The 24,845-nt window shown below is 34.1% G+C and overlaps 1 protein-coding gene across 12 annotated transcripts in view; it reads right to left on the bottom strand.

The window, feature by feature from the left end:
* Positions 1 to 4,748: 4,748 nt before the first annotated feature.
* The window catches only part of ARID4B (AT-rich interaction domain 4B), a 183,492-nt gene continuing 163,395 nt past the window's right edge, over positions 4,749 to 24,845 (bottom strand). For 3 of the 12 annotated variants that reach the window (XM_051993562.1, XM_051993563.1, XM_051993565.1), the window contains 6 exons: positions 23,127 to 24,332; positions 20,296 to 20,409; positions 17,548 to 17,766; positions 12,375 to 12,521; positions 9,135 to 9,191; positions 4,749 to 6,502 (listed from right to left, as the gene is read on the bottom strand). In XM_051993562.1, coding sequence (XP_051849522.1) covers positions 6,372 to 6,502; positions 9,135 to 9,191; positions 12,375 to 12,521; positions 17,548 to 17,766; positions 20,296 to 20,409; positions 23,127 to 24,332 — 1,874 coding nt within the window. In that variant the 3' untranslated portion in view covers positions 4,749 to 6,371. Of the gene's footprint in view, positions 6,503 to 9,134; positions 9,192 to 12,374; positions 12,522 to 17,547; positions 17,767 to 19,058; positions 19,518 to 20,288; positions 20,410 to 22,612; positions 22,727 to 23,126; positions 24,333 to 24,845 lie in introns of those variants that run through there. The other 9 variants (XM_051993564.1, XM_051993566.1, XM_051993573.1 and 6 more) reach the window with 8 other exon arrangements.

The following is a 24,845-nucleotide window of genomic DNA, read 5'->3' as shown; positions in this document are numbered from 1 at the left end:
CAAAGGAGACTGAGCAAAGACTAGAGGTAGGAGCAAAACTGGAAAAAATCATGTCACAAAAATCCAGAGAGCATAAATTAGGCAGAGAAAAGATCACAATGGTCAATAAAGAGATTAGTATCCTTGGATAGAGTAGTTTTATTTGAGCTATGGTTGTAATGTAATGTAATTGTTATTAACAAAATATAATATATGGGTGATTGCTACAAAAGGAGGAAAATATTGAAAGCAGAGGAAATAGATTTAAGGAGTTTATTTAGACAGTTTTTTTTCTATTAGTTTGACTGTATGTGGGGGGTAGTAGGATAGTTTTTTTTGTTTGTTTGTTTGTTTTGTTTTTTTTTAATGGGGAAGACTTGAACATATTTGTGGTCAGCTGAGAAGTAGCCAGAAAAGATTGAAAATTGGAGTGAAAAAAGATATGGGATAAGTCATGAGACTTGAGCAAAAGAGACTTGGGGAATAAAGTCAACGAATTTTGAAATACAAACCAGTGGGAAAAGAGAAAGTTTATGGTAAACAGGCTCTATTTGCAGAGAACCAGTTTGAAGGGGCGTCAAAGCCGTCTAGTCCCATATACCACATACACTAAAGAAATCCTCACTCTAATATATCCAAAAAGTGACCATCCAGTACCTATTCTTTGTAATCACTTCTCTTTTGGGATATACACCAACTATCTTATGTTCTAAAATGTTCCTAGGTATTTTTTAAAAGTTATAATCATTGGCCTCTCATCTGCAGCCTCTGTCCCATTTTCTCTTTTAAAAATCAGGCCACTGCCCTTTTCCAATCTGGTAGTACCATTCTCTATTTCCTGAGATCTATCAAATATTATTTGTTTTCTTTTTTTTTTTCTTTTTTGCTGAGGCAATTGGGATTAAGTGACTTGCACAGGGTCACACAGCCAGGAGGTGTTAAGTGTCTGAGGCCAAATTTGAACTCAGGTCCTCCTGAATTCAGGGCTGGTACTCTATCCCCTGCACCATCTAGCTGCCCCTCTTTCAAATATTATTGAAAATGTATGCAGTCATACTAACTAGATCTTCTGGTATTTAAGGATGTAGTTCTTTTGTCCTATATGACTTCAATTCAAGGGCAATTAGATGTTGTTGTTGTTTTTTTCTTTTGTACTAGCTTCCTATTTATCTTAGGCACCAACCATTAGCCATTTTCCCCCTTTTCACTTCCAGTACGGAGAAAAAAACAATTAAGAATTCAGCAGCTCCATATTCTTTCTCATAAGTTATTATTATCCCAAATACTCCAAATGAGGTCCTATCCAGCAGTGTGCTCTCTAGAGGAAAATACACATACATATTGCATTTTAACATTTTCTCTGTCACATTCTTAAATTTATGTAACAAAACATAGATCAAACTTTGATTTGTAGTTCACCAATTTCTGAAGTATAAACATTCACACAAAGATTTTTGTGTGTGTTGACTAGCTTCAATAGGCAAAGCTGGCTCCAACACTGGTCTGATCTTTCCTTTTAATAGTCCTTTTTCTAACCAAGGAAATTTAAAACCTATTTAAAACCTATCTCATCTGATTTCCTGTAGTTTTTATTTTTCTTTCTGGGGCGATCTTTAGAATTTCATTCTTAAAACATTTTCATTCCCTTTTGGGCTGACTTCTCATTACAGCAGTTTAGTCCATGGGACCATTTACTTTTCCTTCCAAACATTTGAAATCTGTTTTTGTAAAACATCATGATGAGTACACATCTCAAGACTATGCTTGGAGTAATTTCCTCTCTTTTATCACACCTTAGGTTAAAAGTAATCTTTTTCCTTGAGAGTTCCCATCATTTATTTCCATCTCAGCATCCAGTGACCAATTATGAGAATTAGATTAGGGAGAACAAATCCAGAATAGAATTTCCCCTTACTAGTTCCTTCACATTTTGGAGGATGAAATTATCTCTAAGGCAAGATAAAATATTAGCTCTTGGGGGAGAAATGTCTGGTTAATTCAAGTCATTTATCATTCTTGCCTGTGACTTATTTCCTAAATTCTTTTTTTCCACTTTCTGGTCAGGTTGTGTGTAATATACTTCACTGACAATCACTCTTTTTCTTTCTCAGTGACCTACACCTACATATTTTCTATCATAATCCCTTCCCATTCCCAGATTTTCTCTCATGACGTCTTAAATACACAAGATACTTTTCCACTCTGCAAATTCCTTAACTACCACCATCACCTTTTAAATTTATCTTGTTTTTCTGATTAAAATATGAACTGGGAGTTTCTCCCTAAGGGGGTGTGAGAAAACTCAAATACATTCTCATCTTTTTTTTTTTTTCTTTTACATTCTTCAAGGGTAGAACTTATATTGTTTTAGAATCTATATAGTACAGTACTATTACTTTAGTGAATATTCAATATAATACCAAAATGAAAAATAATTCATATTCTCTAGGGATTTATATTCTACTAGAAGATAAAAATTTACACAATTAAAATGCAAATTAATTTGAGGAAGCAGAAAACACTGACAATTATAGTGATATGATAAGGAGAGAGCTTCTGGAGGAGATGACTCCAGAAATGAGCCTTGAAGGGGGTAAAGAATTCTAAAAGATAGAGATGAGGAAGGAGCAGTTTTAAGCATGGGGAATAGTCTTTTCAACATTGCAAAGGTAGTAAATGGAATGCTGACTTTGGGGGGAACAGCACATAGATAAGTTTGGCATGTAAATATACTACATGAAGTGAAATATGAAGTAAATTGTGAAAGGTAGGATGATGAAACCAGATTGTAAAGGACTATCAAAACTAATTTTTTTTTTTTTGGACTCCTGAAGAATTAAAAAGCCACCAAATATTCTTTAAGAGAATATGTTGCTTTTTGTTTTCCTTCTCATTCTCCCCCCCTTTTGATCTAATTTTTCTTGTGCAGCATAAATATGGAAATAGAAGAATCGCACATGTTTAACATATTGGATTACTTACCATCTAAGGGAGGGAGGTGGGGGGGGAGGAAGGAAAGGAAACAAAAAATTGGAACAAGGGTTTTACAAGGGTGAATGCCAAAAACTATTTTTACATATATTTTGAAAATAAAAACTTTAAAAAAAAAAAAGGATATGATCACATTTGTGCTTTAGGAAGATTAGGGTAGCTGGTTGGAACATGGTTTGGAAGGCAGAAAAAATATAAGCAATGAGACTAGTTAGAAGATTGTTGGTTGTAATGATTCAGATGAGAGGTCCTGAACTAAGATGGTGGCTCTTTTCAAGCAGAGAGAAGGAGTGAGGTATGAGAGACGTTGCAGAGGCAAAACAACAAAGATAGGTATATATACAGAGTAAATGAGAACGAAGAGTTGCGGATGCAGAGTTAGTAGAAAGGGTGTTTTTTGGTTCATAAATTTTCCTTTGGACATTGCAGAAAAAGGAGAATTTCAAAAGAGCTAGAACGGCAAGGGACTAAATCACAGACCAACTCAATCAACTTATAGATGAAAACAACAATGCTCAGAGAAGTTAGGTGACTTAGCCATTCAGTAACACAACTAGTAAGGAGATGTGCCAGCACCTGAAATCAGGTACCCTGACTCCCAATTCAGTGTTTTTTCTATTACTCCACACTGCCCTTTGTAGGATTGGGATAATCTACAAATGAATTGTGGATGTGCAGAGAAGAAACACTTTGGTAAGGTTTTTTCCCCCTTCTAAGGTTCCCTATCAAAAAGAATCCACTTTGGAACAACATTATGTTAATCCTAAATGTTTGTGCCATAGACATTTGTCACATAATATAAACTCATCTATTAAAAACTAGTTTAAGAGACAAGGAGTCTTATCCATAGATCACAAAAGGAAATTCTTAGCAAGTGTGTGTGTGTGTTGTGTGTGTAGATAAGATTTGGAAAGAACATGAGAGCTGAAAGTGTCCCAAACAAAACAAGTTTGGACTCAATGTTGCAGAGAGCTATAAACACACCAAAGAGAAATTATTTTAATTGTTTTCTAAGAAGAAAGTGTGAAATAAGGTAGATTCCTTAAATAAATGACAGGGACATTTATAGAACACAGCTTTAAGAAAGATGCCCCTCCTAGACACATACAACTAGAGACAATAATCCAACTAAGAATTCCTCAGTCATACTAATGTCAGAAAATTTTAGACACATATAAAAGACTAACAAGCACAATAAATAAGCAATTATGGGAAAATTAGGGATAGATTTATAAAACAGAGGGAAAAAAAAGTAAACACCTTGATTTTTTAAAAAAAAGACAAACCACTCCTTAATAACAGAAACATTTTCACAGAATTAGGCAAATGAAAAATACAGATAGAAGAATACTCAAATACCTTAACTTTCCACTTATAATACAGTACTTAAGTTTTTTACAAAGGCAGCATGGTGTAATGCACAGAGGGGCCAGCCTTGGAGCTAGGAAGTCTTTGGTTAATATCTTGCCTCTGAAACATACTGTGTGATTCTAGGCAAATCACATAACTTCCCAGTACCCCATGCAAAGCTCTCTAGGATTAAAAGTTACAGGAAGCTGCTGTTTTACATCCATGTAGAAAGCTTCCACACATATTAGGAGTTCCCTACTGACAAAATAATTCTGGGGACACACAAAAATTTTCTGGAGGTAGGTTTTTCCCTGGCAATATTTTCTGATTTTGAAAAACCAAATCAATTTTAGTTAGGTATATTCTATAGTTTGTCATCTTTTACAGAAATGCACTAAACTTATTTAATTAAACTTTTAGAAACATAATCAGGGATTCACAAACTATGGCATTTTATTTCAGAGCCTTTGCTTACATTTGTACAATATATTACATAATTCTTCATTGTCTGCATAACCTAATATATGCTCTATAGCTTTTTTCTATAAGCTTTTCCTTCAATGTTTGTCAACAAATTTTTACAGTCCTGTACAAATCTGAGTATTTTGAAACCATTTTCAACAAAATCAGTTACTGTGAGCACACACTACAAAGACTGAAAATGCTTTTCTTAGAAAAGTTGAATGTAAAGGATTCTGACACGTTAGCATCTACAAACAAAACATTTCAAAATTCCCACATGTTGTATTGCCAGAAAAAAAAACATGCCAGCCCCCATCCAAAAAAAGTACACAGAACTACAATTAAAACAGTAAAACAGTCTGTACAATAAAGTACTGTGTATTAACAGTGCTAGGTATTAAATAGCTTGAATGAACACTTCCGCAATATACAAATGTCTTACAAAGGTGTATAATTAAATATACAAGTGCCAAACAGAACAGATCTTGGGATCATACAACATAAAAGTCAATACAAGTGAAAACAGTTTGCGTTCATTTTTGATTTTGTACAAGGCATCTTTATCTTAGTAGACCTACCACTCAGAGAAGCTATAATTAAAACTATCATTTTGTGGTAGTGTTCATATAATCAATCATGAATTACACATGAACACAGCTTACTTGTTCCTGAAATCCTGTTGTAGCTCATAATAAAATAAGCATTACAAATGAAATATCTGTTTTAAAGGGAAAAGAAACATTTACAATAAAACACAAAAATATAACTGTTATAATCCATTATGAATAAATATACACTTTAAACTGGCTAAGTACAATTTTATACATTGTTTAAGATTTAATATAGTTTGTTAGCCATTTTCTTCCATTTTCACACAATGTATTATATCAAAATTAAAAAAAAATACTGATTCGTAGAAAAATGGCAAAGTACAGTAGTTCCATTCCAATTAATAGGTCATTGAAAACCCATTGCAAAACCATTTAACCTAATTCAAACCTGTAAACATTGTCAGTCTTTTTTTAAAAGAGAAACTTATTTGGTTACCAGGACTGATGTCTAATATCCTGTGACCTGCAGGTTTTGAATTTATTACATGTGCTTGACTTATACAATTTAAAGCCACTTTAAGGTGACTTGCATTTAAAAAACAATTAGCTTGTACAAATGAAAATAGGTTCATATTTTTCATAAATAAATGGAAAAATATCAAATGTTCCAGCTTTAACAAAATACCAGGGAATACATGTACAGTAAGTTGTTTAGACATGTTCTGGCCCACCCAATAACTATGCTTTCTGTATTGTCTCAGCAGGCAGTGAAAAGCCTCCATTTGCCACAGTGGAAGGCCTTCAAGTTACCAGACATACAATTCCCAGACAAGTTGGAAACAATTATTGCTTGAGGAAAAGCAGTTCATTGTACTTTTTCTTCATAAAAAGTGCACTTAAGTGCCAAGTCAGCTTGTCAAGAAACAATTTTTAAATATAAAATAGTGCTTGTCTGATTTTGTGTGCCACTGTGCAGTATATATAAAAAAGGGGCCCTCAACAGCCATTAAGTGCAAAGTGCTTTGGGAAGTCCTGCTGTCACCTGCACTCCACCGACATTCCGGGCTGTGATGCACTGGACATGGAGGGTTCTGCTAAAGTTAACATGACAGCAGCTGTGATAGAACTGGATGAAGGGGAGGAAGAAGATGATGAGGATGTAGCAGCACCTAAGGAGAGTGGAAGCAAAACAAAACAGATTAACAAAAACAGGATGCAAACAATGCTAGTGGCTGACATTTAAACAGCACTTTAGGGTTTTTTCAAAGCCACTTTATATGTATTATTTTATTTGATCATCATGACAGCTTTGTAGGGACTACATCTCTTAGCAGCTTATAGATGAGGAAATATGCAAGTGTGACCATATCACCACCACCCCAATCATTCAGAGTCCAGTGGCTCCTTCTTACCTTCAGGATCAAATCTAAAGCCCTCAGTTTGACAATTAAAGTCTTTCCCAACTTGGCGCTATCTTCCTTTTATAGTGTTCTTACACTTTATTTCCTCTCCTTCTAGTCAGTGCTTTAGTAACAGTGGCCTATTTATTTGTTCATCTTTAGACATTCTATCTCCCAATACTATGAGTCTCAAAGGAATGAAATTAGTGGCTGTCCCCCATATGTGGAATTTTCTTTCTTCTCATTTCTACCTCCTGACTTCTTTCAAGATTGACCTTAAATCCTACCTTTTTCAAGAGCTCCTTCCCACTGCTTAATGCCTTTTCTTTGAGACTACCTTCCTTTCATACTGCATTATATCATGTATGCACAAACTATCCTTGGGATTTGATTGACTCAGAGGACTAAGGATTGGGCTTGATGAAGCTTACTGGTTGGTCAAATACAAACCCCCCCCCACCAAAAAAAAACCTATAATAAGTTCCTGGGGGGCCCTTAGACTTTAAATCAGTAGCAGGATGATCAACATTAATTCAGCTCAACTGCATCAACTGTATACTTCAGTTATATATTTTGCTGGCTCTGAACATCCTCCTAATATGGCTAAGTAAACCAGTTTTTACTCATTGTTAGACTACTGAGCATCATTTCATTCTAATCTCAAACTTAAACTACCAAAATATCTGGTCAACTTTGACCCATTGAAAAGCATTTGCAAATTTTATATAAGCCACATTTTGTGGAAAATTGCTGATAATATGATCAGATTATTCTATTTTATTCCCACAAAAACCATTCACAGGATAGGTATACCTAATTTATCTTTGTGGATGAAAAATGTGGATTTTTTTTTTTAAGTAAGAATATTACCTGATAATAAGTGTAAATAGTAGTTAGTAAAACAAGGAAATGTCAAAAAGAAACATGTTCCTTTATCACTTTGGATGGCTTTGTGGATATTCTTCCTTTTTCTTGTAATTGGGTGACCTATCTCAACCACATTGAAAAGGGGATTGTCACTCACATATTAACCTCCAATGCTGATCTGTATGGAAGTTTTGACTTGCTTCATTTTCCATCTAGGCTGATTTATCTTTTCTTATGCAGTTTGGTGGTTTTCACTCTTGGGAGCTCAGCATTTAGTACCAAATTTAGTGGGGTTACCACATTGTTACCTCCTGAATCTCAGAACTCTCAGGCTCAAGTAATCCATCAATCTTAGCCTCCCTACCAGAAAGAACTATAAGAACCACATCTAGCTAGCAGATTTCTCAAAACATTTTTTAAACCTATAAAAGGTGTGTTTCATGATTCTCACTCCAGTAACTAAACAACAAGCTATATCTTAGTAATGGGAAAAAGATGAGAAAACCAAGCAACTAGGGGTTAGGAGTATGGAAAGATGCCTATTAAAGTGTGGCAAGGATATGCAAGGTATGGGAGCTAATGAGATAACTGGATTTCACTTTAAAAGTTGGCTTCCATTTCCTTCTACTTGCAGAAATTTTCTGACTGCAAATTAAAGGCAGTTAAGTAGAGAGTGCATTTTCCCAACAAATGAAAAGGTAGGAAAAGCTCCTGCCACTCCTTTGCCCAATAAACTGCTGTTGTTCAACCTTGATTCCTGAAGAGGACCAGTGACAAAAATTATGCGTCTTTTAGAGGATCCCTGCAGTGATTGATTAGGCTTAGAAATCTTAAATTTTCAATGAGTATTAGTTAAGAAAATAACAAAGGATAGAGAATCTGTATTCAAATAAGTATGAAGTAAAAGGAGATTTTTCAGTTTCCTGGAAAATGAGTTAGATGATATTAAGCAATTCCTATGTATGCACAACGTACAAACTTATTGCCATTCTAGGAAGAAAGATATATATAGAGAGAGGCACTTTTCAGGTAATCAAGATTCTCTTTGAACTTTGAAGTATTCCTTGAAATGGAAGAAGAGGAAACAAAGGAAGAGGAAGAAACAAAGAAGAGAAATTATGCAAAGAGACAAAAGGGAAATCCTAATTTATTTCAAGAGGCTGGAATAATTTGATAGAATGAAGAAAGGGAAGAAAAAGGACCAATAAAGATACAAAAAAGCTCAATTAGCAGCTTCAACTTGTATATTCCTTTTCTGGCCCACTGCTAGGTGAACTCTCATTTACTGACATCTATAGATACTCCTCATTACAATACAAATGTTTTCTGTAGAGAGTATTATTTTTCCCTTTCATGAAGAACCTCAAATCTACTACTTAGCTGCAAATATACACTAGCCAAAAGAGTCAAGAATATTTTGGGAATTGAATAGCTCTCTAAGAAAGTAGCATCAGAAAAAGCACAAAGTATGGGTAAATAAATGGTGTCAACTAGAAATCCTAATATAAAATGGCAAATCTGACACAATAGTTACCACTGAGACTTGATGCCTTGGGATTCATTACTGGAATACAGCTCTGGATGGGTATACCTTATGAAAAAGGAACAGAAAGAAGTGCATTATATTGTTAGAAGATTACTCATATAAGGAATTCAGGAACCATAAAATGAAGTATGGAGAGTAGTTGAGTCAGATTTTGAGAAATAGAAGTGATACTGTTGTCACAGTACACAATAGACCACCTATACAAAAAGAATGAGACAAAGAGTTAAAGAAATCACAAATCTGGTAAGAGGGCATAATACTGTAATGATGATGAGGGAAAAGGAGTATCCACTTTCAATTGCTGCAATCTCTGCAGCCAAATTTGTAACCTAACTTACTTTCTTCCTTCAAAAGGTAAAGGAAACAATAAAGCAAATTGTAGAGACCTGATATGGATTAACAAGGAAGAACTAGCTGCTGAAGAAGAAATGATAAAAACATTGGAGAGAAGTCCATCATGGAATTTACGAGGAAGAAGAAAACTAGAAGTAATTTGATAGGAATCTTAGATTTTAGGGAGGGCAGATTTCAAAGAGTTTAGATTGAAGAACAGTAAAATCCAATGACCTAATAATTTACTGAACAAGTATCATTAAAAGGAACTGAAAATGTCTTTTTCTTTTTTTTGCAAGGCAACTGGGGTTAAGTGACTTGCTAGTCACTTAGACAGCTAGTAAGTATGAAGTGTTTGAGGCCAAACATAAACTCAGTTCCTCCTGACTCCAGGGCCAGCATGCACTGTGCCATCTAGCGACTCCCAGGACCAACTTCTGAGAAAATTTTGAAGGCACAAGTAGAAATGACTTCAATTAAGAAGAAAAAGGAGAGCTGTTAAAGTAATTACACAGGGAGTAGTGCATGACCAATTTAAGATTTTAAATAGCTAGTATTTATGAGTGCCTACTATGTTCCAGCACTGTGCCCAGAGTAAACCCTTTTCAAATATTATTCATGTACAATTATTTATGTTCTCAAGGAAAGGATATTAGTAGGCAGAAGAGAGAATTTAATTTTTTAAAAAATGATTGTTAAAATTTTTTTACATGTAATTGAGAAATGTTGAATCAAATAAAAATATAATTTAAAAATTTTAAAGATATTATCTCATTTGATCTTTCTAACAATTCTGGGAAGCAGTTATTATTATTATCCCCACTTTACAGATAAGGAAACTCAGGCAAATTGAGGGCAAATGACTTGCTCATGGTCACACAGTTAGTACATGGGTAGGGCTGGATCTGAATGTAGATCTTCCTAGTTCCAGGATAAATGGTTTATCCACTGTGCCATCCAGTTCTGCACAATAAAAAAGACATGAATGGAAGAACTAGGATAAATACAAGAGAGATGCATGGTCCTCTAAGAATGTCAGAAGCACTAAAGACCCAAATGAGATAAGAATGGTGTGAATAATCAAAAAAGAAAAAAAGAAAAAAGAAAAAAGGATGGTAATGCTGCTTAGCTGAAGTGTAAGTGTTGTTGATAATGGAAACAGTGAGAAGACTGAACTCTTTACTCATCCTTAACCATGCTTCTGTTTTCTCTGATAAAGATAACTAACTTTGGACCTAAAAGGATAGAACAGAAATGGCTAAAAGAGTGCTGAAACTAATATAAGTAAGGAGATGTTAATAGAAACCCCTAAGTATAGTTAATGAGTTCAACTCACCATACCCACTCCAATTGTAAACATACTAAGTAAACATTTACTTAGAAGTAAATATACTTCTAAGGTATCCTGGCACATTGCTGTTGCGGCTATCTTTAATAGACCCTGGAAATAATGAGAAGTGCCATCTAAAAAAAAGACAAATATTGCCCTTATTTTCAAAAAGAAGATTCTTTGGACATCCACATAAAATATATGGGAATCCTGCAAGATTTGTAGAAAGCTCATTTCTTGAACTGTATGACATGACCATAAACAATTTTGTCAATACCTACATAATACACAACGTACATTAAAATTAAAAATACATTAAACAAACATAATTTTAAAAGATTAGTAGCTCTCCAGCTACACCCAAAGAAAGAACACTGGGAGATGAATATAAACTGCTTGCATTTTTGTTTTTCTTCCCAGATTATACCTTCTGAATTCAATTCTCCCTGTGCAACAAGAAAACTGTTCGGTTCTGCACACATATATTGTATCCAGGATATACTGTAACCTATTCAACATGTAAAGGATTGCTTACCATCTGGGGGAAGGGATGGAGGGAGGGAGGGGAAAAATCGGAACAGAAGTAAATGCAAGGGATAATGTTGTAAAAAATTACCCTGCATGAGTTCTATCAATAAAAAGTTATTAAAAATAAAAAAATAAAAAAAATAAAGTGTATCTCAATCAAAAAAAAAGATTAGTAGCTCTCAATTTTTAGAGATTCAAGAAATTTGAATTATTTTTCAATGGTACACATTTATCAGAAACCTTAAAAATGCTCAAACCCACACATTAAAAGGAAGCAGTCATTCTATAGAAAGCATTCCATTTGGTTCTGCCTTTATTTAGTTGTATGAACTTTAGTTGCATGAGAGATTTATTTAAGTTTCCTATGACTGATTTCTTTTGTCTACAAAATGGACTTGGGGTAGTGTTAGGTGTGGGCTTGGGGAAGCATTAAAAAGTCTAGGAAGTAATAAAATTCAATGACTTTAGTAGTTACACCTCAATTTCAAAGACAAAGCAGAGAGGTACAGTGGCTATGGCTATGGAACTATCCTTCCAGTAAAGAAGACCTAGTTCAAATTCTCCTACTAGCATATACTAGCTATGGAGCCCTGAGGAAAATTACTTATTACACTCAATATCTCAGCGTACTCACTAAGACTATAAAAAACAGAGCAAGAATCAATTTACATAATTACAGGGAAAACACTGGCATGAACAACCAAAAAAATAAAATTAAATCACTATGATTTTCTGGAATAACAAAAATATATTTTAGAAAATTGATAGATTCTTTTTGTTTTTAACATTACCTTTATTTTCAAATCACCTCCTCTCTGCTACTTTTCCTATGCTTTATAATAAACAAAAAAGATGGGGAAAATTGGGAGCTCGGCAAAATTAATCAACATATCAACAAAGTCTAACAGTGAAAGTTTCCCACCTCCAATAAAGACAAGGCAAAAGACATTTTTGTCTTTTACTTGTTTAGGATCAAATTTTGTTAATTATAATTATACAATAAAACAACATTTTATTAAACAGATGAAAAAACTCACTTTCTCTTTCCTTCTTCTTTAAACGTTTTCTTCTTCGATCAATGGAAGCCACTTCAGATTTCAATGATAGGTAATGTTTCCTGATTTCCTGTAGTTTTTCTTGAAGGATGGCAATGCGTTCTGCACTTGTCATATTTTCCAGGTCAGCTATTGGTTTAAAAGACTCTAATGAATATATGTACTTTTGAAAAAAAAATTCTACATATGAAGGATCTAAAATAGAAAACTATGTAATCTGTTCTTTATAATATAAACATATTTAATAATATATAAAAATAATATAAATATCATTTTGGTTAGAGAAAAATGTTATTAGAAAATAAACAGTATGTTAACAATGAAATTTTCAAGCTATTCTTATTTTTTTCTGCCTAGTGATCATCTGTAAATAATTAGTTCACAATTTTAAGTCTAAGACACTAGATATTTCAATTACTCCTTTTTTTTTACATCTTTGGGTAACCAATTTTGGGATTTTAGGACCCTATCCAAGAGTAAGACCTCAAACACCAGGCCCCATTTTTGTCTCAATGTGCCCAGAATCTTATGGTTGTGCCTCATTCCCCATAAATTTTGTATGATTCAAAGGACCTGGTATTTGAATGTGACATCATTGATTCAGAATAATGGAATTCTTCTCATGTACTACATCTTTAACCTACTCACTCTCTTACTCCCTAACTTACTCTTAAATCTATTTTATGTCTTCATTGAAAGGGTCAACTACTCCTTTCCCTCTCTGCTTTCCTACCCTGGTTTTAAGCCTTCCCCCTGTCCGTCTTTCACAACTTGAATCCTATATTTAACCAGTTCAACTATATACTACCCCCCATTCTTAAATTCCTTGCCCTGTTGTCATATCATCATTTCATTCCAGCCCTGGGTCACTCTTCCCAGGTATCTTCTCTATATCTATTCTTGGAGGGCTGAGGGAAACAACCAATAAACCAATAAACAAACCACCAACTATTTCTTGAGCATCTTATTAGGTTCCAGGGACTATGCTAAGCAATGACAGAGGGAGGGAAAGTGCACAATATAAAACATAAAAGAATACCTGCATTTTAATGGAAAGACAAGTACATTTATAATTATATGTATATTATCATCTCCATTTCTATAGATAAGGAAACTGAGCTATACAGAGGCTAAAGGATTTGTCCAAGGTCACATAGCCAATAAATGTCTGAGGTGGCATTTCCAACTCCAGCTCCAAGAATCTGTTTACCATGTCACTTATCTGACTCTAAATAAAGAAATAAAGTAGTTTTGGAAGAAGAACAGTTAAGGGTTGGAAGGATGCAGACAGGCTTCTTGCAAAAGAGTTTTTAAAAGAAGAGAAGGACTCTATGAAGTCATTCTAGGAATGTGGAATAGTTAGGAAAGAGGCATGGGAGTTGAAAGATGGATTGTCATGGGTGAGGAACAGACCATTTGGCTGGACTGTAGAGCAAGAGGAGTAACATCCAACAAGTCTGGACACAAAGTGAGAATTGATTGTGTAAAGACTAAAAAACAAACAGCAGAGTACATTTTATCTAGAGGCATTAGAAAGTCACTGGAATTGATCTACACTTAAAGAAAAGAATTTTGGCAGGAACATAGAGGAAAGATGTAAGCAAGACCAATTAGAAGGCTATTGCAACACTCTAGATGAGAGATGATTAAAGTCTTGAACTAAGTTGGTAGTAGTTCCATGTGAGCAAGAATATACTAGAGGTGATAGATGTTTTGAATGTAGAGATGGAAGCTATGACATTTGAATGGATGCACTCATTATAACAGAGTAAGGAGCTGGAGACTATACAAAATTTACAAACATGAAAGATTAGAAGGATGATGGTGCCTTCAACAGAAATAGGGAACCTATTGAGTATGAGCTGTCTCTGGGCCATAGGAAGTATTTAATAGGCAACATGTAAAGAGGCTGGCCTTGGTAGAAAGGATCAGTTCTTTTTCAAAATTTGAGAGAAAGGAAAAAATAACTGGGAAGTATAAAAGAATTTTGAAATGATGAGAATGGGAGGCAAGGAAGTTTCTATCAAATAATCAATTTTCTCAATAAAGCAAAAGGCAAGATTTTCCACTTAAGAAAAAGGAGTGATGAAGGTGTGGAGGAATTGAGGAAGGAAGAGAAGACTTGCAATAAGTTTCTTTGGGACAGAAGATAAAGAATCAATTAAGGATGAATAAAAGGACTGCTTTCTCTCAGTAAAGGTTCAAGTAAGATTAGATAATATGAATTTGTAATGTACACAATAAGCAAGGTTGTGAGACTTCAGATGCATTTAGTAGCTTGTGAATGGAAGGATGTGAATATTTAGAGTAATCCAGGGCTAAAATCTAGGGCAAGGGATGAGTGTCAAAAGGACAAAGGCGGGACAAGAGAATTGAGAGCAGAAGACAGAAGACAGTATTAAGTTAAAACAGCCAACTATTAGGTTGACATTAGTGAGAGATAATGAAGTTAGAGCAGGGATAAGAAAGTAAAAAGGAGTAGAAAAAATTAGAAGTCTCTGTGACATTGAAGAATAGATTTAGGAGAGGAATAGCACAGGGGAAAATATAATGAGAAGGAAGTCACAGTTACTATAAATTTACATCTAATCTGGGTCCTCATTGCTACACAGCAAACCTCTGTTTTTCCTTGATTGACTCTTATACTCCCCACAAGGGGCAAAGGGACTCATATTACTCTTACGAAAAGAGGCTATTGGTCATGAATTTCATCCTTTTTATTTCATACCTTCAAATACTCTATATATACATTTTCTTTCTTTCTTTTTTTTTTTTTTGCTCTGTTTTTCTTCTTTGTTCTGTTTTCACACTTAGAGTCAGTTCTTCCCATCTACTTATCACCTTGAAGCCATCCATTTCATGCTCCTCCAAGAGCCTGTCCCTTCAATTATGCACCCCTCCAACAGTCTCATATGCAAATTCTCTTCCTCTATGGACTTTTCCTGCCACTTAAAAATACACCAAGGCTTTCTATAGCCTTGAAAAATACTTCACTTGTCTTATGCCTGTCAAATTACTGTCCTCTCTCCATTGTCTGTTCCACAAACTCTCAGAAGCTTCCTATATATTAATTGCTTCTACCTTACTTTTACATTCACTTTTTAACTCTTTATAATCTGGCTCCCACCATCATTCAAATTTAAATTAATGATCTTCTTACACATGAAAACTCAGACTTCTTGACCTTTCTGTAGATTTTTCATCCTTTTGAGCCTCCTTTTCCACCTTATCTCTGACCATGACTTTCATTATTATTTTCTTTCCACATTTTCCTCCTATCTATGTGACCTCCCCTTTTCAGACTTTTTGTTGGGTTTTCATTTATGTCCCACCTCTAACTGAAGGTAGTTCTCTCAAGGCTCTGTTTAAGGTCTCTATATGCACTTCTTCTTTGGGATTTCATCATCTTTGGAGGATTCAGTTAACATCTTTATGAAGATGACTGTATATCCACATCTACATATCCAATATTCACATCCAAATCTATATATTCAATTCTCATCTATGTCTTGAGCTACAGGTCTATATCATCAACTACCTGTTGGATATCTCCATATGGATGTCCTATAAAGTTATCTTAAATTCAGTGTGTCCAAAATGGAACTCATTATCTTCTCCCTTAAACTTGTGTCTCTTCTAAACGTCTTTACTGCTGTTGAAGGAAACATAATCCTTCCAGTTACCCAGATTCACAACTTGAAAGCCTTAACCTTTCTTTCTTCCTCATCCATCATATCCAATAATTTGCCAAATCTTGTCAGTTCTTCCTTCAAAACATCTCTTGTATTCAGCCTTCCTTTGGACTATTCCATTAACCTATAAATTGGTCGACTGGCTTCTGGTTTATTCCTTTACAATCCACTTGCCATTCAGCTGCCAAAATAATCCTCCTAAAGGATAGCCCCAGAAACTCAACTTGGCAGTTAAAATCCTTTAGTCTAGCTCCAGTCTACCTTTCTGAAGTAATTTCATCTAATTTCCTTTTATTTATTCCATGTTCAAGCCAAACAGGCCCACAAATCATTCCATATCCTGATCGTATGCTTCTGTAAATGATGTCTCCCAACAGTAAGAATGTACTTCTCTCCTTAAGTCTCTTCTTGTCCCTACTGGAGACCCTCAATATATGGACATGCTGAATTATTTATGTAATTTAGGTTCCCTTATAACTAGAGACTGTTTTATTTTTGTTTTTCTTTTTCTAGGATACGATAAATAGTTAACAAATGTTTGTTGAAAGAACAGAGATTATGTGTTATTCAATAAAGGAAGCCTTTCCAGATTTTCCCTAGTTGTTAACTGTCTTTCTCCTCAAACTGTATTTCTCTTTGCAAATGATGTATCCTTATCCTATCTCCAGCATTACACAAGCTTCTCTACACACACACGTACGAGTGTATATATGTATGTGTGTAAGTATGTATGAAAAAATGTGTATTCTATACCGGTATCGTCAGTGTCTTACACAGCACATAGCATAAAATGGATGTTCTGTTGAACCGAAATTGAAATTTGTTTTTTTAAGTGTATTTTTTCCACTGATTGAGTATGTATCAATTAACAAGGTTTTATTAAGTACTTCTATATAACAGATATTAGATACTGGGGACACAATAAAAAATGAAAGTCACTTCTATCAAGGAACTTACATTCTACTGAGGAAAGATCATTTTTATATATATGAACATTCACACACATGTATATAAGTGTATAATAATATATGAAATACATATATAGATATATACACATATTAAAGTGACATATGCATTTTATGAATGCTTTAAGATTTGCAAAGTGCTTTACTTGTCTTCCATAACCTAGAAGTAAAAACTCTACTGAAAAATCTAACAAAATTTAACTAGCCAGCTCCCAGATGACAGAGTCCATTACTATGCCTACATTCAAAGCTTTTTCAACGTGTTAAAACCTATCAATAGTTATACTTTGAGAATAAGTCCTTGTCAACTCCATTCCACAGGAAATATCACTGCAGAACTTTAGTGAAAGTTACCCAGAAATAGAAGACCTAAAAATTCTACCTAGAATCTACCTCTAGGTAGAATCTACCTCTACCTAGAGCACACGATTTTGGTTAGAGCTAAAGAGCTAATTATCTTATTGTTTATATATAGTTTGAAAATGCATTAGTACTTACACATTTGAAAACTCCATTTGTAAACTTTGGGTAATCGATTACTATGTTCCTTGAGCTCAGAATCCTTATCTCCATTCTTTCCATTACACTTTCCTGGAGATTGTGTCCTTGCTGGAGATTTGGTATTATGAGACTTCACTCCAGTGGTAACAGATTTAGCTGGCTGACTCTTAGTCACACTTTCACCAGCAGAAAGTTCTTCACTATCACTACTGTTTGCTGATGTACAAAAAAAAAAAAAGGACAGAAAAGTATTAAAGACAGAAAACTAACAATTTCTGCCAGTGATTTTAGATGACTAAAAAATAGCTGTTTTAATTTATAAATGCTAATACTTAGTGATTTGCTGACACCAGTAATCTAGTGACTAAAAACAGCACATGCATGTTCAAATCATCACAGTTAAACCGTTCACCCATCACCTTAAAGAAAACTTCTTACCTGAAATGCTTGATAATTAAAACAATTTTTTAAACATTCTTCTACCATGCCTTCTTCCATACTCAAAAATCACAATTATATTAAATGATACTTTAAATTAGGATCACATTATAGGATAGATTACATGAGCTTTTAAAATTGTCTTATCATTCTAGCGTTATTCCTCTTACCCCTGATTTCCCTACTATATACATGATATAGAGATCATTGCTATACACTGCAGGTCACAAACAAAGAATGGTAGTATATGCTCAACTAAGGATCATAGAATTATCCATTTGAAACAGACCTTGGAGGTCACCTAATATGCAAATGAGCAAACTGAGGCACATAAAGGTTAAGTGACTTGCCCAAAATCAGACAACTAATAAATGGCATAATTGAGATTTGAATTGAATACATTTATTATAGACTATTTATAAAATATTTCATATAACTTTAAAAACTCAAAATCTTGATGAATATAAGAAATTATTTTTTGTGTCATTCTTAGACCTAATCTTGCTCAGACTTCTCAAGAAAAGACTAGGTTATCATGTTGTAAAAAAATTAGAAATCTGTGTGGGAAATGCATTATAGCACCACCTGTTTCCTTACAGGGAACCTACAGACATTATAAAAACCAATGGAAAAATTTTAACAGGCAGTGTGCTCTATAAAAGAACAGGTAATGGGATCAAAATCACTTTATTGTCAAATTACCTTTACCAGGATATGAAGTGTTAACATTAGAATCCTGAAAGAGGTAATTTACATTATTAATTTACTCTCAGAGAATAGTTTACTCATTCTGATTTACCATAGCTTAAGCCCACTGTGTATAATTCGGATAGGAGAGTGCATTCAACTGCTGTATCTCCAAATTATATGAAAATTGACTTGCTGAAGATGCGAGTCCTCTCAGGAAAGGCTACTTAGATGGTAAAGCCTTAAAGACAAAAAATCACAATGTAGAAAAAGTTTCAAATATCCTGTTAAATATACCAAATAGATTGTGATCTATTTGGTATATATGTATTGACTATATTTACTCACATAATAGCCACCAGAGTATAAAAGCCAAATCTAAGTTTGAGATCCAAAAGCCTGGACATTTTTTGATTAGCAAAGGCACATACCAACTCCTCCCCCATTATGTTTTGAAAAAAACAGGAATTCCTTTGGCCCCACCGTTACTTCATACATACCCTTGCCACATCTAGTCCCCACCCTTCCCCCCAGTGCTGCTCCTGAATCTCTGCAACTCCTGCCTATGGCTCACCACTGCTGCCACCCGTGGCTTGGCCCCACTCCGATACAGTGGACTGACTCAGCCTGGCTTCACATGGCCCTGCTGAGCATTGCCACCTGGGTCCTGAGGGATGCCATATTCACCGCATGGAAGTCATGTGGGCTCAGCAGAACCTCGGGGAGCTGGCCGATTAACCCTTTCTGCACTGAAGTGCAGCCAAGCCGGCTGATAGCAAAGGTCAAGCAGTGGAGGTGGCAGGAGTATCCTGGAAAAGCAGCAGGAGGTCAATGTGGGGAACCTGAAAAAAAATTCTTTACATATTTTCTGTTTCCCATTTTGAGCCTAAAAAAGAGAGATAAAATGTGCAGCTCTTATGAGAATAAATACAGTTATCTGTATACTCTGTATGACTGTGGAGATATTTTACAGAGTTAATGTTATATAGTAGAAATACTGATTTGGCAAACAATAAAAAAATAAAGTTTAAAAAGGAGAAGAAAAAGACATAATAAAAAGGACCAAATAAAGCAAACTTAGGAAAGGTGAAAGCTACAACCTGTAGGTCACATAGCTTAGGAAGTCAAGAATATAAGAAATAGAGTTTTTAGAATTGTAGCTTAACATATAGGTTCCTCTTAGTTGATCGCACTCTTTTAAACCAATTGTCCAAGAGAATGATGAGCAAAACAATCAATTCGACAATGGCAATTTTTTGGGAAGAATGAATAAAATATAGTTGTAGTGACTTACATGTAACATATACATGTACACAGGCAACTTTACAAACCCCTGGATATTTAAATTGACATTTAAAAAGATGTTATTTTGGATACTTTCTTTTATGTATAAATCCACTACTTAATGAGAAAGGCTTACCCTAATCTATAATCTGGGTTTATAGTTGAATAAGATGAAGTTTAATATAAATCTCTAACTCCTCCTATAAATCTTCTGTATGACTATTAAGGCATGGACCAAAGGGCATGGAACTATCCCATATTCTCAGCATGAACTTTTTCATCTGGAGAGAAATTTTATTAGCTGGTATTTTTTTTTAATTGAGATAATCTACTTACTGGTTTTGCCTTTCTTTTTGTTGTTTACCACTGATGTTTTGTGGCTTCTTTTCTGCTTTTTTGATGAACTTCCTCCCCCCTGAGCATCTTTTACTCTTTTCTGACCTGTACAGACTATAATGGGGAAAAATTCATTAAAACAAGATAAAAACAAACTTGCCCTTAACATGCCTCAATTTTTAGTTTTAGAGACATATATTACTAATCTCAAAACTAAAAGTGGGTTTTTAACATAGCTTACATTTCTCATAACCTATCTATATAATGGGGCTGAATTTTCTACTTGCACATGTTAGCAACTGAAGTAAGGAAAAAAAAAATCAAATGAAGAACACATATATCCATCCTAGAAAAGCCAGGTATAACTGAAGATGGTTCCTGAAAAAGCACCTAGAACATCCAAATTTTCAAATGAAAATTAGCTACTCATTCTGAAAACAAATATGTTAAGATTCATTAAAAATACTGAGTTCTAATTAGCCCTCAACATTATTAACAGGAACACTTCAGAAGCAATTCACACTTGGGAAAAAATAAACCAATGAATTTATAACACAAATTATGTGGATCCCAGGGCACTGGATAACACATATCATTTACAAACCCAATATAGTAATTTTTCTGTTTAAAAAAGTTTTGTCTTCTTCATGGAAAAGTTTACTCAAGTCCTATATCTAAAACCTATCTTTCCTTACAAGTTCAGCCACACATATTCTTCATTGACTGAGTAGTCTATCCACTCAATTATAGCATTACTTTCTAGTCTGCTAATTAAACTTTTAATGTAGTCAACTATATATTTGTGTGTGTACATATATATATATATATATATATATTTTTTTTTAATGCATATATCATATAACTAGACAATAAACTCCTTGAGGACAAGGATTGTCTCATTATAGCTCTTTAGATCCCCTGTATCTAAAACAGTGCCCTATGCACACTTGGCACTCAATAAATGTTTGTTGATAATACTAATTTGTTTTAAAAAAAAAAAAAAAAAAAAACTCTGTAATCAGAATACAACTTCTTAGATCATGTCACCAGTGGTTAAATAAAGCAAACCTATATAGTGGCATTTTGTACAAAATTCAACTTTCTCAAAAAATATTTTATGGGTCACAGGTTGTTCAAAACTTTTGGTTGATGCTACAATATTACAATGTAAAGAGAAGAAAAGGTGATTTTAATATCAACTATTCTAAAACACGGTATCTTAAAATTTAAACAACTGGTAAATGTCTCACCAAGATTTTTCCTTTCATTTGGAACCTTTTCTTCTTTTAAAAATTAAGAATGAAAATACTGCTTTACAAAGACAGCAAGCAAATCTGTATGAAGAAGCTAAAGATTTACATTTTCATTTTTAGTATATAATATAGCTCCTGCAATATTTAGTAGTCAACAAGCTACATAAAAAGGAGACCATTATTTTTGAAAGGGAAATAATTTCTTAAAAAAAAAAAAAAAGGCCAGAAATGACATGCATTTTTAAATAAAAATAGGAGCATACTATCATGCTCTATATGTTTTATATACTCAACAACAAAATCAAGGGAGTGTTGCTAGTTTACAAAGTACGAAGTGTTCATATATTTTTATTTTTCCAAAACTAAATGATTTTCAGAAATTAAAAAAAAAAACTATCTCTTGGGAATTTAATTAGTTAAAAAATATCCTTCTAATGTATTTACATTGTTATTGGAGCAAAATCTCTTCTTTTGTGTCAAAAGATTGTTTTGTTTTATAAGTCATACTCATATCTATATGATTCAATTCCATGAGGTACTATGAATGTACCAATGTCATTAAACAAGGTAGCTATACATATAGATGTGGGGAACAGAAAAAAAAAAAAAAAGATTTATCCAAAAAAAAAAGGTATAAATAATAATTTGAGTAAGAAAATTTCTTATTTCAAGTTATCTAAGGTAGAATTTGTTTGGCCAAAATAAAACTGATAAGCTAAAATTTTGTGGGTCACATATCATATAGAAGCTAGTGTGTTATCTTTTTCATAAAATTCTTCAAAACCAAGCTGTATTATACCAAATTTCAGCCCACAATACATATTTGATTTACAGATACCTGAACAAAGTGGTTTATAAGGAAAAGGATGATAGAAGTATAGCTACTGTGTCATATAAAGACTCTAAAACTTTTAGAAAGTACTGATTTGAATTTCCAATTTTGACAACTTCACTTGGGAAAGGAAAAATCAAAAAGGATTACTGTAGATTATTAACATACACATTGGTCCTTCAATTTGGGAGCTATGCATCTAAGAAAGCATCAAATTCCTTTACAAACTCACACAAGTTAGCCAGGCTTGAAAATCAGTTTGACACGGTTGTCTGAGGAAAGCAGTGCCTGGACAGTTGGTTGCTCCAAACCCCTACATACAGTATTTGGTTAAGGGTGGAGGGGTCTGTCAATAAATCAAAATGTTTGTGAGAAACTGCACATCACATCTGCAAAAAACAATGTTACAAAAATATATTCAAGCAGCTCATGCTATACAGTCAACCACTGTTTAAACGAATAAGCAAATGAGTTTGGTTTTGGGGTGCAATTTCCAAGATTCATTCAGGTGCACTGTGAATTTCATGGACTGCTCAAGAAAAGAACATGAAAGCCTTCTTGGGCCATTAAATATATTCTGTGGTCCATTAGTAATACACCTTTCAATTACCAGTCTTTCCATGTTCACACTAGTACTTCCCTTAAACGTATCAAGCTATAGCAACAAATATTGCAAAAGCATTAAAAATTTAAGAAGGGAAATTCTAAATAAGTTAGCATTTTCAGCTCTCAGTTTTCTTCCTCACCTTTTCCAGGATGTTCCAGTTCTGGTTGATTACTACTGCTGGAGCTGACACTAGCATCAAAGCCTGTTGGAGAGATATTTCCTTCAGACTGGAGGTCTTGGAGCTCCCCTGCAACACTATCCACCTCAATTGTGCTATCAGTTTCACTCTTGATACTGCGTACCTCTTCTTGATTTGGGGCCAACGTTTCTGACACTGTCACAGTTGATTGCTGCCTACTGGTTTCTGTTACAGTTACAGATGAAGGTGATTCAGGTGTAGTAGGAGGGGTATTTAGCACTGAATTACTCCCACTGCTTGGAAATTCTGATTTCTTATCATTCACTTCAATGTTTTTTTCCTCCACAGGTTTAATATCTAAATTGACAGGTAATGGTTTTTCTAACTCAATACCAGGGGAACCATTCTCTTCTTCTGCCACAGTCTGTAACTGCTCCTCTGTGGCCACATCTTCAGAGGAAGCATGTGGAGGTGAAGCTGCAGCCTCTGTGTCAGAGTCTGAAAACAGTTCTTTAAGTGTCTTTTTAGGCCACTGTCCTTGAATACTTGACCAGACATCTTTTCGATCTTTAGCTCTGCTGTTCTGAAGTCTTTCATCAGAGTTATTTAGAAGTTTTATCCTCTTTTCTGCCACTTCTGAAAACCCTGAATAGAAACCAGTTGTCCTTAAATTTTTCCTTTTGTCCTCCAAGCCATTGTATTTCTTAGTTGGTGTCACTTTTGCTTTGGATTTATCTTCATCGTCATCAGAAGAGCTGTTACTACTGTTTTCTAAACAAAGGGATTCTTTGCTTTTAGGTTTCTCCTCTTTTCTGCTCGGTGACCCAGGCTTTAAGCATTCTTCGGTATTGCAATGCCTTCTCTTACCACGTTTTACTTGAGGCTTTGATGCTTTTTCTGTTGTCTCCTTTTTGATTTCCTTTCTTTTTATCGTGACTTCATCTTCATAATCAGTATCTTCAGATATTTCTTCTAGGTCTTTTCTTAATCTTTCTGGAGATTTTGATATTGATTTGGGTATTAATGAATCTGTTGGAATTTTGTTTTCTTGTGGCACAGATAAACTGCTCTGTTCCTCTTTTGGACTAAGCTCATTTTTGTCATGGCTTACAGTGTCAGCCTTAGACTCTTCCTTGCCATTATTATCTATGTCCTGAGTCCTTGCCTCATCTTCCTGCTCACTGTCTTCAGCAGAACTTTCAGAAGCTATTAAAATAAGATGACAAGACCAGTTATACGAACACACATAACACAGATATATTAGAAAACCATTCATTTTTATTCAATATGAAGAAATATTTTTCAGAAAAAAACTAATCTTATTACAAAATAAAAGCAAGATTAGTGGTTATATTCCATTACTTTTTACACAACAAAGTTCTACCCAAAGATCATGCAAATGATGGATTTCCATTACTTTATTTTAAAACTTCAAGTTTAGGATTATTAAAGGAAGCCTGTGGCTAATATAAAATGCCAGGCTATCTCAGAAGGGAGAGTAATGTAGTTATTTAAAAAAAAAAAAAAAAACCATTAGACTTGGATTCCTGAGGCTTTGGATAGATTTTGGCTCCAAAATTTATTTATGGTGTGACTCTAGACAAAACATTTAACTTCTCTGAGCTTCAGTTTTTAAATGAGAATAATAATACATTTATAAATTAGAAAATGTTTTATATAAAATATAAAATGTAAAATGAGGATAATAATATATTTATG

Source organism: Antechinus flavipes, chromosome 4, assembly GCF_016432865.1.
Source record: "Antechinus flavipes isolate AdamAnt ecotype Samford, QLD, Australia chromosome 4, AdamAnt_v2, whole genome shotgun sequence".
Lineage (NCBI taxonomy): Eukaryota > Metazoa > Chordata > Mammalia > Dasyuromorphia > Dasyuridae > Antechinus > Antechinus flavipes.
Note: the sequence above shows the minus strand (reverse complement) of the source record. Positions and strands in the feature narration are given on the sequence as shown.